Source organism: Tupaia chinensis, unplaced genomic scaffold, assembly GCF_000334495.1.
Source record: "Tupaia chinensis unplaced genomic scaffold, TupChi_1.0 Scaffold000350_1, whole genome shotgun sequence".
Taxonomy (NCBI): Eukaryota; Metazoa; Chordata; class Mammalia; order Scandentia; family Tupaiidae; genus Tupaia; species Tupaia belangeri.
The window spans coordinates 1,539,371-1,557,456 of record NW_006159844.1 but is presented as its reverse complement, the minus strand read 5'-3'; the positions used below and the strand labels follow the sequence as shown (position 1 = coordinate 1,557,456).

General features: G+C 40.2%; 1 protein-coding gene across 15 annotated transcripts in view; it reads left to right on the top strand.

Annotated features, from left to right (window-relative positions):
* Positions 1-18,086, top strand: part of MIA2 (MIA SH3 domain ER export factor 2) — a 112,456-nt gene that overhangs the window by 28,130 nt on the left and 66,240 nt on the right. For 7 of the 15 annotated variants that reach the window (XM_014589282.2, XM_006152342.3, XM_006152341.3 and 4 more), the window contains 3 exons: positions 2,320-2,538; positions 2,645-2,745; positions 15,867-15,998. In XM_014589282.2, coding sequence (XP_014444768.1) covers positions 2,320-2,538; positions 2,645-2,745; positions 15,867-15,998 — 452 coding nt within the window. Of the gene's footprint in view, positions 1-2,319; positions 2,539-2,644; positions 2,746-6,474; positions 6,600-7,784; positions 7,894-8,414; positions 8,623-15,866; positions 15,999-18,086 lie in introns of those variants that run through there. The other 8 variants (XM_006152348.3, XM_006152345.3, XM_027773384.1 and 5 more) reach the window with 3 other exon arrangements.

Genomic DNA, 18,086 nt, shown 5'->3' with positions numbered 1-18,086 from the left:
AAAAGAAATGGGGAAACACACACACACACACACACACACACACATAAAATGAGAAATGGAAAAGTATTTGTTGATGATAACGTACGATTAAGCCATTATATAGTGTATTCTGGGTGGGAAATCACATCTTATATGTTGTAATGATGTTCAGTGAATGAATGTAAAAGAAACGAATAAATTATAAAAAAAAAAAATCCCAAGAGGAGAACGGATTGTGGCGTGACCATCTCTGGGTTGTGATTTATTGCTTCTGTTTTTCAGTCTCTCTGATAGTGCATGCACTTTTTAGCAAAAATCTCTCCTCCCCTAAAAATGAACCCTATATAATTCTCTTTCCTACATTGCTTTTTTGTCCTAAAAACTATTTTTAAAAAATCCTAAAATTACCATAACTGTCAACAATAGCTCTGTTATTCTGTATATACTTGTGACTAAGACAATAAATAGATGGGATGAGCAGTTGGCATAATGGCTATGTCACTGGACTCCCATGTAGTCAACTGTGTTTCGAGTTCGGGACCCAGTGACTTGAACTCACGCCAGGTGCATGTGCATGCATGCCCAAGATCCCGAGAAGACAATGGAGGAGAAGGGATTGCGGCATGGCCATTCCCCCCGGGGGTGATTTCTTGCTTTCTGTCTCTTTGTCTTTCTGGTGAGTGCTCGCACCCTATAGCAAAAACCTCCCCTCTTCCAAAAAAAAGGACAATAAATAGATACCCTTTAGATTTCATTCCTGTGAAATACATTTATCAACCACAAAGGTGAAATATCTAAATGCCATTATAAAAATATATATCTCCACGTTTCAGGAAAATCAATGATAAAGATTTTTCTTACTTTATGTGTTAAAGAACCATAGCAAAAATGACCAAAGTTTTCAAAAGTACCTACAAGGTACCTGGTACTGATAATTAATTCCTTAACAAATAGAATGAATACCTACTTGCACAAAGAAAGGTTATATTTGAAAAATTTTTTATAAATTATTATTTTATTTAACTTTATTTTATTGATTTTGATTTTAGCAGAGAGGGACAGAGTGAGAGAGAGCGAGAGAGAGAGAGAGGGAAAATGAGAAAGCAAGCCGCCAGGTCCAGTACTCGAACTGTGGTCGGCCATGTGGGAGTCCAGTGCCCTTAACCACCATGCCACCTACTGGCCCCAAGAAAGGCTATAATAAAACTTGCAGTAATTAATTTCCAAGTCCCAAAACTTAGTCTACTGGAGCACATGTATCTTTAAATATAGAGACAATTTTTACTCAAACTTGTAGTGGAGTTTCTAAAAGGCAGAAAAATTACCTCACTAATAAAGACTATAGTATCAATTTGCATAGGAAAGTGCCTGTATTCTTAGAATATATGGAACAGCTTTGAAAATGATAAGATGCCCATCACATGTCATTCATTGCTGTACATATTTTGGTAATTAATTTCAAATCCCAACCTTTGTTTTCCTCTTTATCCCATGTCCAGTATAGTATATTATCATAACTATATCATATCATATCATATCATATCATGCAGAGAGTATATTAAAAGAAACAATGAATGATAAACTATTTTTTTAATTGCCAGAGGGTATGTGCACTTTCCAGAGAGAAACAGAAAGATCAGAGAGGGAGAAAAAACCCTCCAATGGAGCTTAATGCTGCAATCCTGCCTCCATTTCTCCACCCTGCCAGAGTTTGGGGCACACAAATACACGTGCCCACTGTGTTTTCTAAGCTACTGGTTTTTATCCTTATTGAAAAGTAACTGAGGGTCAGCTGGTGGTGTAGTGGTTAAGGTGGCTAGAGCCCACATGACCAACTGCACAGTTTGAATACTAGATCTGGTGGCTTGAAGAACATGCTAGGTACATGTGCATGCATGCTCAAAAATCCCAAGAGGAGAATGAAGAAGGGATTGCAGCATAGCCATACCCTCTTGGGGGTGCTGCCTCATTTCCCCCCTTTGTCTCTGACAATCACACACACACCATAGCATATCAAATACACACACACACACATACACATACACACACATTCTGTAGGCTCTTGTACAGCCTATAGAAGAAATTAAGCCCTGACAACTCCTTGGTATTAGGACTTCTGATCTCCAGATTTTAAATGAATAAATTTGTATTGTTTAAGTCACTAAATTTGTGGTAATTTATTACACCAGCTAAAATACCTAATACAGGATATAATTTATGTTTTAGTGTATTCTTTGTCTAATGACAAGTCACACAGAATCAAAGAATGACATACCTAAGGAAAACGGAAGCTCTTAATATAGCTAGCATTACATTTTTTTTCTTTCTATTTATTTGCAGATATGGTCTCTAATGTAGAGGTACCTATGAGAGTTCATGACGAAGTGCACTTCAAAACTCTATCTTCAAATGATAATGATGAAAAATCAAAACCATTAGTAGACACTGAAGGGTCTGCACAGGTGAAAATAGACAGATCTGTGGGAAATACCCTGATAAATAGTCAGATGGATTCAACTGATAATTCTTTGTCTTCTCCAAATTATATTGATCAAAAAGGTAAGAAATAAGTTATTTGTTTTATAAGGCACAAGTTAAAGAAGCAATTACATTCAGAAGTTACATAATATCAAGTGTTAACATATTTTTATTTATAAATCAACAGAAGATTCTTCTGAATTTCAGATTTTGAAATATTTATTTCAAATTGACGTTTATGATTTCATGAATTCTGCATTGTCATCAATTGCAATTCTTACAGAATGGGTAAGTGGGGCTTATTTTACCAATAACAACTTACTTTACTAAAGATAAGAGTGGCTGCAAAATATGTTTGAGTGTATTCTATATAAACTTTACATACTTTTTTCCCCATGAACTCTAAATTTTATTTTTTTTTCTTTGAGAGGTTCTTGCTATAGGGTGCGTGTGCTCGCCAGAAAGAGAGAGACAGAGAGACAGAAAGCGAGAAATCACCCCCTAAGGGGAATTGCCACACCACAATCACTTCTCATTCACTCTCCTCTCGGGATCTTGGGCACGCACGCACATGCGCCCGGTGTGAGTTTAAGCCACCCAGTCCGGGACTAGAACCATGGTCGACTACATGGGAGTTCAGTGACATAGCCATTGCACTAACTGCTGGTCCTCCCATGAACTCTTAAATGTAAGTTTTCTCTTTACGTGAATTTTTTTGGTGTGGCTTTTTTTTAAAGAATTATTTTATTTAGCTTTACTTATTTATTTTTAATTTGATCAGTGAGGGGCAGAGTGAGAGAAAGAAAAAGGAAAGCAAGAAAGCAAGTCACCATGGTCTGAGACTTGATCCATCGTCAGCCATATCAGAGTCCAACACCCTTAACTACACCACCTGTCGGTCCGTATATAGATATTGTTAAGGATTTTTTTAACCGTTTCTAGTTGATCTTGAGTTTGTTTGTTTGTTTGTTTGTTTGTTTTTCCCAGCTAGGGAAAATTATACTAAATGAATTAACTAAGAAATAATGTGAACTGGGGCCAGCCAGTGGCATGGTGATTAAGGTAGCTGGATCCCACACGTCCAACCAAGTGTTTGTGTTCTGGATCCAGTGGCTTGAAAAACACCAGGTACATGTGCATGCATGCCCAAAATCCTGAGAGAAGAGACAAATGGAGAAGAAGGGACTGTGTCATGATCATCCCTCCTGGGGAATACTTTCTTATTTTCCCTCTCTCTGTTTCTGGTCTCCAGAGAGCATATGTGACATATCTGACAATTTTGAAAACAACAAAAATATATATAAACTAAAAATGAATCTTGGGACCAGTAGATGGCATAATGGTTACATTGCTGTGCTCCCATATGGCTGACCACGGTTTGAGTCCTCGACCTGGAGGCTTGAAACTCATGCTAGGCATGTGTGCATGCATGCCCAGAATCCAGAGAGGAGAATGGAGGAGTAGGGATTGTAGTGTGGCCGTCCCCACAGGGGATGATCTCTTGACATTCTCTGTCTCTTTCTGTCTCTCTGGTTAGTGCATGCACCTTACAGCAAAAATCTCTCAAATAAATAAATATGAGTCTTAGGCAAATTACTAGTATCTGAATGAGAGGTGTGACTTAAAAATGATGCAAGAGTACAAACACAACTAATATCTCAAAATGTTACCAAATTGTAACCAAAACTCCAAATTCTATTCATTTTCTCACTTAATGTAAATATTATTACTAAATGAGATATTGCCAAAAGATCTAGCATGGCACATAGAAGGTATTTTACAAATATTAGTTACTTTTCTCGTCTACTGCTACCATAGAAATAATTAAGGAAGTGCTTTTATGTTCTCATGCATATTACAAATCTCTACCTATTGCCTTTCGCCCCCAGTTATACTAGTGAAATTACAAAACTGAAAAATTCATTAATCGGTACACAGTATTTGCCTCTATCTAAAGTACTTATTTAAAAAAGTCTATACTGAGTATGTTTATTTTTATGCACTTGGTAAATATACTCAAATACGTTTTACTTGACCTATTTTTACTGAAATTCTTTATACATAAAAATATTCAATTTTAAATTCATTTAATTACCTTGTGATCTTGGAAAGTCATTTACTCTCTGAAGGAGTCTCAGTTTACAAACTAATTAATATCAGAACCTGAGACTAGATCACAGGATACTGGTCAAAACTGGCTTGAGGGGCCAGCAGGTGGCACTGGTTAAGGCACTGGATCCCTACAGGACCAATCATGGTTTGAGTCCCGAACCTGGTGGCTTGAAAATTATGCCGGGTGTATGTGTGTGTATGCCCAAAATCCCAGGAGAAGGGAGGAGAAGGGATTGTGACATGGCCAACCCTCTTAGGGGTGATTTCTCAATTTCCTGGTCTCTGTCCCTTTTTGCCTTTCCCTGGCTAATGCACAGGCTCTACAGCAAAAACCTAAAAAACGACAAAACTGGCTTGAGCACTAAGAAAATTATAAGTCAGTTGTCAACATTGAAAAGGTGAGTTCGCACGAAAAGTTGGATTTCTGGGTTTTTTTTTTTTTTTTGATAAAGTAGAAGACTAGTAATACAGTCTCCCATTCTTATATGGAAATAGAAGCACAAGCTGAACAGTACTTGTTTGCACAAACATGTACTCTTGAATTTCCTACATTTATTTCAACTGCTTGACTTTTATAGGGGTTTAAATTCATAATCCTTGGGTTAAATGCTCTGAAGAGTTCCTGCCAGATCCAGAATTCTAACATTTTGAATGCGTATATTAAACATCCATAATGTAGATTTGAATAGCTGCAGTAAATGGAAAATTTGAGCAATTTTCCAGTTAAATTTAGCAGAAGGGGTTTCCTTTCTTTTTCCTAAACATCTCGGATAATTGTTTTAACTCATTGGTAATTTCTGATAGATATGGTACAGAATATACACATTGTTCAAATAATAGGAATCAATGCTACCTTTTTTTTGGGGGGGGGGTCTTTCCAGAGGGCACATGCACTTACTTGGATGCTTGGGTAAGAAAGCACCCGTCATGAGGAATGGTCATGCCATGATCCCTTCTCCTCCAGTTCTCCCTCCTTTTGAGATTTTGGTCACACATGCACATGCACACTCATGCACATACACTGGCATGTTTCTCAAGTAGCAGAGTCTGGGATTTGAACCCTGCTGTCAGCCATGTGGAATCTAGGTGCCTTAACCACCAAGTCCTTGGCTGCCCTACAACACTACTTTTTAATCTACTTTATAATTAAGGAGCCTCTTTGAGGTTGAACATTTATTTATTATCTAGAATGCTTCATTTATGTATGAAACAAACAATAACAACGACCTAGTTCTTGCTCAACTGGTAGCTCCTGATTCAGTATGTTCTGAGAAAACCTCTTGCATCACTGGTATAGAGAATGAAAACGTGGCTCAACAATTTCCTTTAATTTTTTTTCCAAAGGATTAGATCTTACAGCCTGTGATGTAGGCTATTTAATTAAATGGGCATAACTGATACTTGCAGTTTTGTAATAGGGCTCTTCGAAAGGGAAATCAGCTTCTTGATTGTGGACATTTACTGGTTGGCATGTTTCCAATGTTCTTGGATGTTTTCTAGTAGCTGTCACAAATACTAACAACACTTGTTCTCCATATCCTTTAAGGCAGATCCTGTATAAGACAGTAAAAGTCCATACCTACTTGTGGAGAACAATACTGGACTATCTTCTACTTAGTAGAAACCACAGTAGAATAAACTAATTCATTTTATCAGTTATTAAATTCAGGATTTTTCTTTTGGGTTACAGATTTTGAGAGTAGTAATTATGACATTTAAAAAAACATATATATATATATACGTATATATATATGTATTTATATATGTATGTGTGTGTGTGTGTACGTATCACACATATTTAATAAGGAGTGAGGTCCATGAAATTGGATTATGAGTTGGTAGTCACAGCTCCACTTGCAGCACCCCTTTACCACACAAGTGTCAAAACAGGATCACAGTCAGTGTGGGAACAGAAGGGAGCAGGATGTATTAGAATCTGATATGAGGTGCTTAGTAGACTTTTATTTACCTGCTTAGAAATTTTAACATGAGCTTTTTAAGGAATGGAATTGAAAGATCTGGAGGAAGAGGTAAGTTTCTGTATGACTGTTAAGCATACACAAAATAAATTAGGTTTAGAATTTTGCATTGAGTTTATTAAGCTTTACTATTTTGTTGTGAAAGAAACTTAAGATTTTTCTTTTTTTCTAAGTTTCATTTCTTATTTTGTCCCTAATTTATTCATAATGTCTGGAATGGTAATGATGGCAAAATGGGAAGGGGCACAGCATGACTTAAGGGTAAAGAGTTTTTTTTTTTTTTTAAACAAGTACTAAAAGCTGAAAATGATCCTGGGATCACCTGAACAGTTCAGACTCACTGAAGAATTTTTATGGAGTAATACTATGTTATAATTGAAGCATCTGTTGTTATAAGAGTCTTAGAAATTCTAATGATCAAATTTTGATTATGCTTCTTTTTGACATTAATAAGCTAGCCATATAATGTAATTTCAGTACACAATGCCCAACAGGTATGAAAGTTGTATAACATCTTTAAAATGGAGAATTATTAAGCAACTTCGTTGTTCTCTGAAACTCCTTTAGGCTGATGTGGCAAAGAACAGCGCAATCTGAGTTCAGAAAAACAAGGCCTCATTGTGATTCTGAAAATCATTTGCTGTGAACGTGGGTCAGTTTTTGATCTTTTATGGCTTAACAGTTCCATTGCTACAGGAGCTTACGTTGGAATTTCCTCAGGGGATAAGATTTTGTTCATTTTTTGGGGGGTTCTTTTGGGTGATCTGTTTAGGAGGAAGAATCTGCTCCTTTTTGAGTAGCTTCGCTGAAGACTGAGAGGGCAGAATCTGGTGAGAATGGTTATGCTGGCAAGGAAGACATATATCAGAAAAGGGTTATCCTTTACACCTATGTCAGCCACGGACTCAACAGACCTAAAAATAGGGTCCTAAATTTAGAGGCCAAGTAGCTACTTTTAGCTCCTCTTCGCAGAGGAAAACAGCATGCGCCAGGCCAAGATCCTCAGGGGTTTAACTTTTGGGTAACGGGAGCTAATGGCTTTAAGACAGTTATGCCCAATAAGTGCCCAGGTAACTCAGGTATATAGATAGACCCCTGGAGCCCTTGGCACTGCAGAGGAGACCCAATAGATGTCATATTGTGTGGGAAAGGTTAAAGTTTGACCAGGTCGCAGCTGGGAGAGGTTTAACTTTGACTAGATCACTGCTGGCGCGAGGCGATCTCTTGTCCGAAGTTCCAAGTCCGGACACCGTCGGCCGGACGCGTTGGCGCGTGCCCCAAAGGCCATTTTCTGAAGGCAATGACAGCGGCAGACGGCCTCCCTGGGCCGGCAGAGTCCTCTGGGGTACGACGCCAGAAGGGTTTCCGTGGGGTGCAGACAGCAGGTTCTCGCGGGGCTGCGAGACACTGGGCCCAGCTAGCGCCCGTCACCGCGCCAGCTGCGCCGAAAGGCCTAAAGGAGAAGCCCAGCCTTCGTCTCAGCCAGACGAGGCAGGGGGTCCCGGGCCATAGCCTGGGTCTTTACCGCTATGCAGAGCCCACTCCCCGACCCCTAGCCCCTCGACTCCACGGGTTGGTGCTTTCCCAGATGGAGCGTGTGTCCCTTTAAGAGCGAACGACCAGGACACGTCTACGAACCTCGCGCGAAGAAGGAGGGGACGTTTACCTCGGCTGACGCCTCCCCGCCTCCCGCCGCGGCCTGGCGGAAACCAAATCGGGGGCGGGGTGGCGACGAGAGGGTGCGTCGGCGGCATGTGCCGAAAGGGCTGCGACTACGCTGCCGCAGGATGTGAAGCGTAACGTAGGGGTCGAGGGTCCTCCGGCTGGCAGCGCGGGCGCGCGAGGCCTGCGAGCGCCCGTGCCCGGACCCCCCCGCAGCCGGCTCCGCAGTGGTCTGCTCCGGTTGCCGGGTGCAGGTTCGGGTTCCGGGCCGAACGCTGCGTGCTCTTCGCGGCTTGTGGCCGTGGCCAGGCCGTGGCTGCGGCGGGACAGCCAGAGCAGCCTTGGCGCCATGGAGGGTCCCAGGGCTGCCCCTCAGCGGTACTTGGGGCTGGTTCTGGAACAGCTGCATAGGGTGAGTCAGGCGGCGACCAGGGTTACGTGGCCCCGGGGTCGCGGGAGCGGCCGGGGGACGAAGCGGTTGACGGGCTTTGGTGTCTAAGCTGCGGTGGTCGGAGGTCCCGGAGCCAGTCTTCACCTGTCGCTGGACTCCTGCGTGTCTGAGCGGTTGCCAGGGTGATATGGTGCTTGGTTTATCGCATGCTGTAGGGGACCTGGAGATCAGGAAGGTGAAGAAGGCGTCTGCTTAGCTGGACTTGGCAAAGGTGTCGTAAATGTTTCCTGATTTATTACCCCCCCCCCCCCCCCGATTTCTAAAGCGAATTAACCTTTTCAGTTTATTACTCATTTTGAGCAGGAATCCGTGACACGTGGGTCTTCCCACTGTGAGAAACTTGAGGACTAATCCTCTGAAAAAGAGTTCCATTTAGTGATGAAACTTATGGTTGTCTTGAAAGGACATCTGATCTTGCCCCAGGAGTTGGGATTCTAATTCTGTATTTTCTTTCAATAAAGAATGCCCTTTTGAGATGCTTTTCCGTAATGAGATTGTTCTTTGCTCCTGTCTGTTTTGTTAATGTGAAAGGTCCTGTTAAAGTCTCGATAGAGAACTCCCATAAGTCAGAATTTTTGTTTTTCAGGTTCAATTTACATTCAGGGTCTCGAAATTTTTTCCATTAAGTGTTTATAGGTATCTTTATTGACATGTTTAGGGGCATTTGTGTTGCATTTATATCGGCATTATTTTCCAGTTCCCTCCACCACACGATAAACCAAGTACCCTACCAGCCTGGCCTACTGCTCAGACACAGGAGTCCTGCGACTCATGAGAACTGTCCCGGGACCTGCAGCTTAGACGCCAAAGCCAAAGTCAGGGCCAGAGCTGTCCTTAAGTTTTTAAAAAAGACCTTTTAAATATTGAAGCAGATAGGATTATGTTTTCTTGTTATGTGACTTAAATATCATTTTTCTATTTTTTTTTGTTTTCTTTTCAGCTGTAGTGTGTCTGGTGCATGTATGTGTGTATATAAGATCTCTATGGGAATTCTAAATGGACTAAGACACAGCTTTGGCAATTGGCATCATGCTGTTAAAGGATTGGGAAGAACAGGAGATAGTACAAAGTAGAAGCTGAAGAAGTGCTTACTGAAACATACACACATAGTGCTGGGGAAACTGGTGGGTAGGAGAGAGAACATTTTCTTAACTGGTTAGAGAAGTTTTTCAGGTTGAGCAAATTGCTTAAGCAGAGGAAGTTTGAAACAGCTTGGTGTGTGCAGGGAACCGGAGCTATATTGCTTAGATTGACAAGTGGGCTCAGAGTGCTATCCTTTAATGCTTGCTGGAGACCTAAGGAGGCTCCAAAGTGCTGCAGGTGCTAGAACCGTTGAAATCTTCTCAGTGGTTAGGCTTTGAGTTTAGATAGATCTTTCTGATGGGGACATGTAGGTTCCATGTCAGATAACAAACTCAAAATAGGATTTAAGGAGAGATGACAGAGTATAGGGTTAGAGTATGGGGATGTGGTCAAGATAAATGTTACTTACTGTCTTGATCACACTGCCCTGGGGATTAGGATGGCACAATATTGTTCTGCTTTCTAATTTTTTTTTTTTCAGTTTTAAGAGAAGAGGGTACTGAATAGGGAAATAATTTAGGAGTTAAGCACTAAAAGGTCTATAACTTCATTGATTATCCTTTATTGATTGTGTGTGTATGTGTGTGAGTGAGCGAGCGAGCGAGAGAGAGAATCTCGAATGACTCCCAGCTTTCTGGCTATGGCAGGTTGGTCAATTACTGAGACAGGGTTTATGGGAAGAGAGGCATATTATGGGATGAGAGTAATTTCATATTGCACATATTTCTCTTTTCTAAAAACAATAATAGTCAAAACTGATTTTTTTAGGAGACAGTAGAGAGAGAGATACATAGAGAGGGCAGCCAGATTTTGTAGAATTCTCTCTAGTCTAGTGAAGAGCATCTTCACCCAAATTATGATTTTTTTTCCTCCTAAATGTCACTGTCTAGATCACACCTCCCTAGCTGTTAGGATGGCACAATATTGTTCTGTTTTCTAATTTTTTCTTCAGTTTAAAAAACTATTTTTAATTTTTGATATAGGGCATGTGTCGTTTCCAGAGTCAGAGAAAGGAAAAAAGGGAAACTGAGATAGCACTGCTATGGGAGATGGCCATCCCATAATCCATTCTCTGCTCTCTTTTGATTTTGATCACACATATAGGTTCCCAACACGTTTTTCCAGCTGGAACTCCAACGACGCAGTCAGCCACGTGAAATCCAGTGGTCCAACCTCTATGGCATTGACTGGTCCAAGCATTACTTATTTTTTATTGAGGTATAATCCATATAACAAAAAAATTCACCTTTTTCTAGTGTCTAATTATTCTTTTTTCTTCTTCCATATAATTCATTGTGCTATGCAACTACCCCCAAATTCTGGAATATTTTCTTTTTTTTTTTTGGAGAGGTTTTTGCTATAGGGTGCATGCATGCGCTCACCAGAAAGAGAGACAGAAAGCAAAAAATCACTTCCCAGGGGATGACCATACCACAGTCCCTTCTCCATTCTCCTCTTGGGATCTTGGGCATGCACGCACACGCACCCGGCATGAGTTTAAGCCACCAGGTCCGGGACTCGAACCATGATAGATTACATGGGAGTCCAGCGACATAGCCATTTCGTCAACTGCTGGTCCCAATTCTGTCTTTTGAAGCACAAAAGTTTTTTATTTTAGGCTAGCCTTCTAGCCTACTGGTTAAGGGAGCCAAATCCACACTGCTGATTGTAGTTTGAACCCAACCCTGGTGGCTTGAAAATATATGTATGTGTGCCCCAAATCCTTACAGGATGGAGGAATGGAGAAGAGATTGTGGAGTGAATGTGCCACATTGGGGGGTGTTTCTCCCCATTCCCTGTCTCTTTGCCTATCTTTGATGAGCACAAGCATCCCTGGCAATTAAACAAAAGGTTTCGAATTTTTATTTAGCCCAGTTTATCTTGTTTTTGGGGTTTGTTTGTGCCTTGTGGTTATTTCTGAGGAACCATTGCTTAAAATAAAACTGCAAGTATCTACACCTATGTTTCCTTTTACAACTTTCAGATTTGACATTAAGATCTTTGATCTTGGGATCAGGTGGTGGTGCAGTGGTGATGCAGCTGGACCCACATAAAAATGGTTCTTGAGTGTCAGTGAAAGACCTGTCTAAGCGTTGTCAGTGGGTATACCTGTGATCCAGGCCTGCTAGAACGGGGGTGGATTATGGTGTGAGTACCCTGTTGGGGGTAACTTTTCTTTGTCTTTTGCTCTCATGGAAGAAATAAATAAATTCTTTCTTTAATAAAGTTCTTTGACCTGTTTTGAATTAGTTAATTTTCATATGTGGTTGGTGTTAAGTGCGAGTCCTAGACCTGACGGCTTAATACTCACACATGTGGGGACCAGCAGTTGGCGTAATGGCTATGTCACTGGACTTCCATGTAGTCAACCACGGTTCGAGGCCCAGGCCCAGTGGCTTAAACTCAAGCCTGGTGCGTGTGTGTGCGTGCCAAAGATCCCAAGAGGAGAATGAAGGAGAAAGGATTGCGGCGTGGCCATACCCCCTGGGGAGTGATTTCTCACTTTCTGTTTCTCTCTCTCTTTGTCTTTCTGGCAAGTGCACGTGCCCGATAGTGAAAACAAAACAAAACAAAACAAAAATCACACATGTGCCTGTGCACCCAACATCCCTAGAGGAGAATGGAGAATGGATTGCTATGTGGCCATCCCTCCTGGGAGATGATTTCTCACTTTCTGTCTCTCTGTCTCCCTGTCAATCACATATGATCTATAGGAAAAATCTCTCTCTCAAAGAAAGAGTACATTATTATTGTTATTTTAAGATTTTTTGCCATAGGGTGCGTATGTTCACCAGAGAGAGACAGTGAGAGGGAAAGTTGAGGATTCACCATCCCCCTCTCCCCCATATCCCCGAGGGGGATGGCCATAACATAATCCCTTCTCTTCCATTCTCCTCCTGGGATTTTGGGCACACACCAAGCTGCTGGGTCTGGGACTCAAACCGCGTTCAGCCATGTTGGCGTCCAGTGCCTAACCACTATGCCATGTGCTGGCTTCTTTTAAGAGTAATTCATTTAATTTCTACATGTCTGTGTCCAATTTTTGCAGCTTTAATCTCTAAATTTTAATCTATTGTAGTCAGAAAACATACTTTGTATGAGTTCGGTCTTTTAAGATTTATTGAGCTTATTTTATGGTTTGAAATATCCATTTTGAAGAATGTTTCATGCATATTTGAGAAGAATATATATTTTGCTGTTGTTGGGTGGAATTTTCTGCTGTTATGTTAGGTCTAGATACTATAATATATAACCTTGAAATTTCCTGTTCCCCTGTTGATCTTCTGTCTAGTTCTTTTCAGTATCGAAAGTAGAAATCTTAAAGTTTCCAACCATTATTGTTGAATTGTTTATTTTCCCCTTTTTTATACCATGTATTTTGGGGCTCTCTTGTTAGGCAAATTATGTTTATAATTGTTATATTTTGATGAATTAAGCCTTTGTCATTATAATGTCCTTCTTTGTCCCTAGTAACAATTTTTTAAAAAAATTTATTCATTCATTCATTTATTTTAATTTGACCAGAGAAATACAGAAAGAGAGACAGACAGAGAGAGAGGGAAAGTGAGAAAACAAGCCACCAGGTCCAGGTCTTGAAACATGGTTGGCTATGTGGGAGTATCCAGCGCCTTAACCACCATGCCACCTGCTGGCCCCCCTAGTAACAATTTTTATCTTAAAGTTTTATATTGTCTGATATTGGTATAGCCATTTAATCTGTCCTTTGGTTTCTGTTTGCATAAAATATATTTTTCATTCTTTGATTTCTACCTACTTATGTCTTTAAGTCTTATGTCTTTTAAGTAGTTTATTTGAGAGATGCTTTTAGCGTTGTCTTTTACAGTGTTGTAATGTCATCAAGAAACTTTGATTATTATATTTTTGAGCTATGTTGTGTTGAATAAGGTAGCCAAAGCTACATGCTTGGAGAATATGTAAACTAGAAAGATTTCTTTTCCCCTAGTTTTGTGTGTTGAATGACTCTTTTCTCAGGGACAAAAAAAAAAATTATATATATATGCACATACTATTATTAATTTTTTTTTCAATCATCAATTGACTGTAGTGGTGTCACATTTCTATGAACTTGTAGCCGGACTAATATAGGGAGAAGCACAAACAGATCAGTCAAGGTAAAGATGGGTATAATACATATATACCTGTGTGTGTGTATGTGTGTGTGTGTGTGTGTGTATATGTATGTATGTACTCAAGTTTTTTTCTTTTTAAAAAATTTTTTACAGAGATTTTTGTTAAAAGGTGCATGGCCTTGCCAGAGAACCAGAGAGCCAGAAAGTGAGAAATCACCCCCTGAGAGAATGGCCACACTGCAATCCCTTCTCCTCTATTTTTCTCTCATGATTTTGGGCATGCACGCACACTTGCCTGGCGTGAGTTTTAAGCTGCCAGATCTGGGTCTCAAACTGTGGTCGACTGGGAATCCAGCGACATAACCATTACACCAACTGCTGGTCCCAGTTTTTTTTTTTTTTTTTTTTTTCTTTCTTGAGAAGTTCACAGAGACAGGAACCCTGCACAGGGTCTCATGCTGTTACCTTCCTCCCAGCAAACAGGATCACATGTGTGTGCCTCTGGCATGTGCAGGTTGACCCCGGAACTGAATCCCCTGATCTTCTATGTGATTTCTAGCTTTGCAGAGTCATGTGCTACCAAAGCGACTAGATACAAAGCAGGGATCCCTAATTTCTGGCAGTATTGCGTTCTGTGGGCCTATTGGGGCTTGGGCTGTGGATGGTGCCAATCTGCTGGATCTGAGGGGGTGGGAGATGGGAGCATGGAGCAGGCAATCAAGTGATGCTTTATCTGTATTTGCAGCCACTCCCCATCACTTTCATTACTTCCTGAGCTCTGCTTCCTGTGTGATCAGCAGTAGTACTGGATTCTTGTGGGAATACGAACCCTATTGTGTGATTGTTTCGTTGAATATTGGGATGTTTTATTAGTGGAAATGGGGTGTATGGTGGATGTGGTACACTTGAGTCATCCTGCGACCAACCTTGCCCCACCCCTCCCAGTCTGTGGAATATTGTTTTCTATGAGGCAGATCCCTGGTACCTGGAATGTTGGGGACCACTGACCAAAAGGGATAGTTTTTTACAAGTATAATCAGGTTAATGATAGCAGTTTGAAAGGAGTACATATGTGGACTAGAATTAAAAAGAAAATTTTGGAGAGGAGAGTAACTATTAAAATTTTTCTAGGAAAAAATTTCCCTTTATAGGGTAAAATCTCTTTGTAGAGATTTTAGATGGAAACTTGGAAGGAATCAAACCTGCTGATACTTCAGGGAGTTCTTAAAGAGTCTTCCTCCTCCTACTCCTGCCTTTCTCCTTTCTTTGTGATCCAGTAATATCAAAAGTCTGGTAACAATAGGATAATCCCACTGGGTGAGAATGAGTAATGAGTTGACCCAGAGAGAAGTTGAAATACAGATGCAATGGCAGATGGCTTTAAATTGTATTGTGCTGAAGACCTACTTGGGAGAGAAGTAGGTAGAAATGCCAGGGTCACAGGATCATGGCCTTTGGAGGAAAAAAATAATAGAAATAGTTATTCTTTATTGAGTATCTGTTCTACATATTCAAATAGCATTATTCCACAGAGTATAAGAGACCAATAGAGGTAGGGTGGATGAATTCAGATTCTAAATCTATGATTTTCAAGCCTTTTAGAGCTGCAGATTACTTTTTTTTTTTTTTTTTCCTGTAGGGATATTTATGTGGAACCCAATATATACTGCAGATAAAACCTATATTGATTGAAATTAGGGTAAAAGGACCTGAACTTCAGGTCACTCAGCTCCTTTTTCTTCTTATTCTTTGAAACTCTGATGCACTAGAGTTCTGTAGAGTTCTGTAAAACTCTAGTTTGCAAATTAAAGCATTTCACCACACTTCTTTATTACATGGTGATAATGGTTGAAAGTTGCCCAAAAAATATACTGATACCTTCTGTTTGGTATTAGGCAGCCCATTTCATGAAATGGATGTTGGATGTTGATAGTGTTGACACACAAACTTGTACTTATGTTCATAATCAACACTTTTTTTTTTTTTAATCAAAAGTGCACTTTTAAGGACTTAATTTTCTTTGCGTTAAAGGTTGTGGCAGCATTGCCTGAAGATATGAGACCAGGTCCTAGTCCCTATGGTTTTCCATGGGAATTGGCGATGTGTGTGGCTATTGTTGGATTTCTTGCTGTTCTTTTATTTTTGTGGAGAAGTTTTCGATCGGTGAGTAACCATTGCTATACTCCAAGAATGTTACTCTGTCTTTAGGTTGAACAAATAATATAAGAAATACATTTTTTATTTTAAGGGAACAAGTTAGGATGTAGTTATATGGGTAACTAATGTTAATGTGTTTATACTAGAAACAATATGAATTTAGAGGAATATTTTAAGTTTAAAAATTTTAGAGAAATCTATCGTTCAAGTATTTTGTATTAATACTGAAGCTGTGCCTTTGTTTTTAAATATTTTTTAGTCTGTGTTTGTTTTTTATCATTATACTAAACGTCTTCATATGTATCGTTCAATTTGGAATCAGAAACATTGAACGTCACTCACATTTAGGTGAAGCGCCATCATTTCATTCATTGTCCTGTTTCCTTGTACTAGAGGTGACCCTGTCCTGGGTCCTGTGTTGTTAATTCCCACATATTAATTTATTTTTTAAAATTTTTAATTTAACTTTATTTATTCATTTATTTATTTTAGTTTGACGAGAGAGGGACAAAGTGTGTATGTGAGAGAGAGAGAGAGAAACTGAGAAAGCAAGCCATCACTTCCAGGTCTCGAACTGTGGTCAGTCATGTGGGAGTCCAGCACCCTTAACCACCATGCCACCTGCTGGCCCCAATTTTTTTTTTTTTTTTTTTAGAAGCTGAACTATATGTATGATCTTTCAGAATCAGAGTACGTGGGCTGGCTCTGTGGCCTAGTGGTTAAGGGAGAAGATCCTACGTGGCTTAGTGCAGTTTGAATCCTGGCCCCAGCGCCTTGAGAAACATGCTGTGTGCATGTGCATGTATGACCAAAATCCCAAAAGTATTTGGGAATGTTAGCATTACAAGTCTAAAGTTCTATCCTTTTAATACTTTAAAACCTATTCCCTTGTCTTTTTGTATTTAGTCTTACTTATTGAAAAGTTTAATGTCAGTGTGTGCCATACTTATTTGTAAGTAACATGTTCTCTATGGAGGATTTTTATTTTTAAATTTATTTCATTATTTTTATTTATTTATTAATTAGTTTTTTTTTTTTTTTTTTTTTTTTTTTTTTTTTATTTTTTTTTTTTTTTTTTTTTTTTTTTTTTTTTTTTTTTTTTTTTTTTTTTTTTTTTTTTTTTTTTTTTTTTTGCCATAGGGCATGTAGGCTTTTGGGAGAGAGACAGGGAAAAGTGAGAAATTGCCACCTGGGGGAGGAGGGTAGGACCACTCTGCAGTCCCTTATCCTCTATTCTACTCTTGGGATTTTGGGCATGCATGCACTTGCACCTAGCATGATTTTCAAGCCACTTTGTCCATGCTCAACCATGTGAGAGTCCAGCACCTTAACCACCATGCTACCTGTTGACCCCATTTTAATTCATTTTTTAATAGCCGAAATTGCCACCTGGGGGAGGAGGGTAGGACCACTCTGCAGTCCCTTATCCTCTATTCTACTCTTGGGATTTTGGGCATGCATGCACTTGCACCTAGCATGATTTTCAAGCCACTTTGTCCATGCTCAACCATGTGAGAGTCCAGCACCTTAACCACCATGCTACCTGTTGACCCCATTTTAATTCATTTTTTAATAGCCAGAGGTTGTGTGCCCTTGCCAGACAGACAGACAAGGCGAGGGAGAAAGCACCCTCTGAGGGGACATGATCTAACTGCAGTCCTTTCTCCATTTCTCCATCTTGTTGGGACTTTGGGCATACATACACATGGTGCCCAGCATGTTCTTCAAGCTACTGAGGCCAGGATTCAAACAGCATGGTCAGCCATGTGGGATCTAACTCCATTAACCAGGCCATGGGCCTGGGCCTATGGAAGCTTTTTAGAATCTTTCAATTTGAAGGACTAGCAGTTAGCATAATGGCTATGCCTCTGGACTCCCACCTAGTCGACTGTGGTTCGAGTACCGGACCCGGTGGCTTAAATTCACGCTGGACGCGTGTGCGTGCGTGCCCAAGATCCCGAGAGGAGAAAGGAGGAGAAGGGATTGTGGTGTGGCTATCCCCCTGGGGGGTGATTTCTCTCTTTCTGTCTCTGTGTCTCTCTTTCTGGTGAGCACATACGCCCTATAGCGAAAACCTCTCCCAAAAAAAAAAAA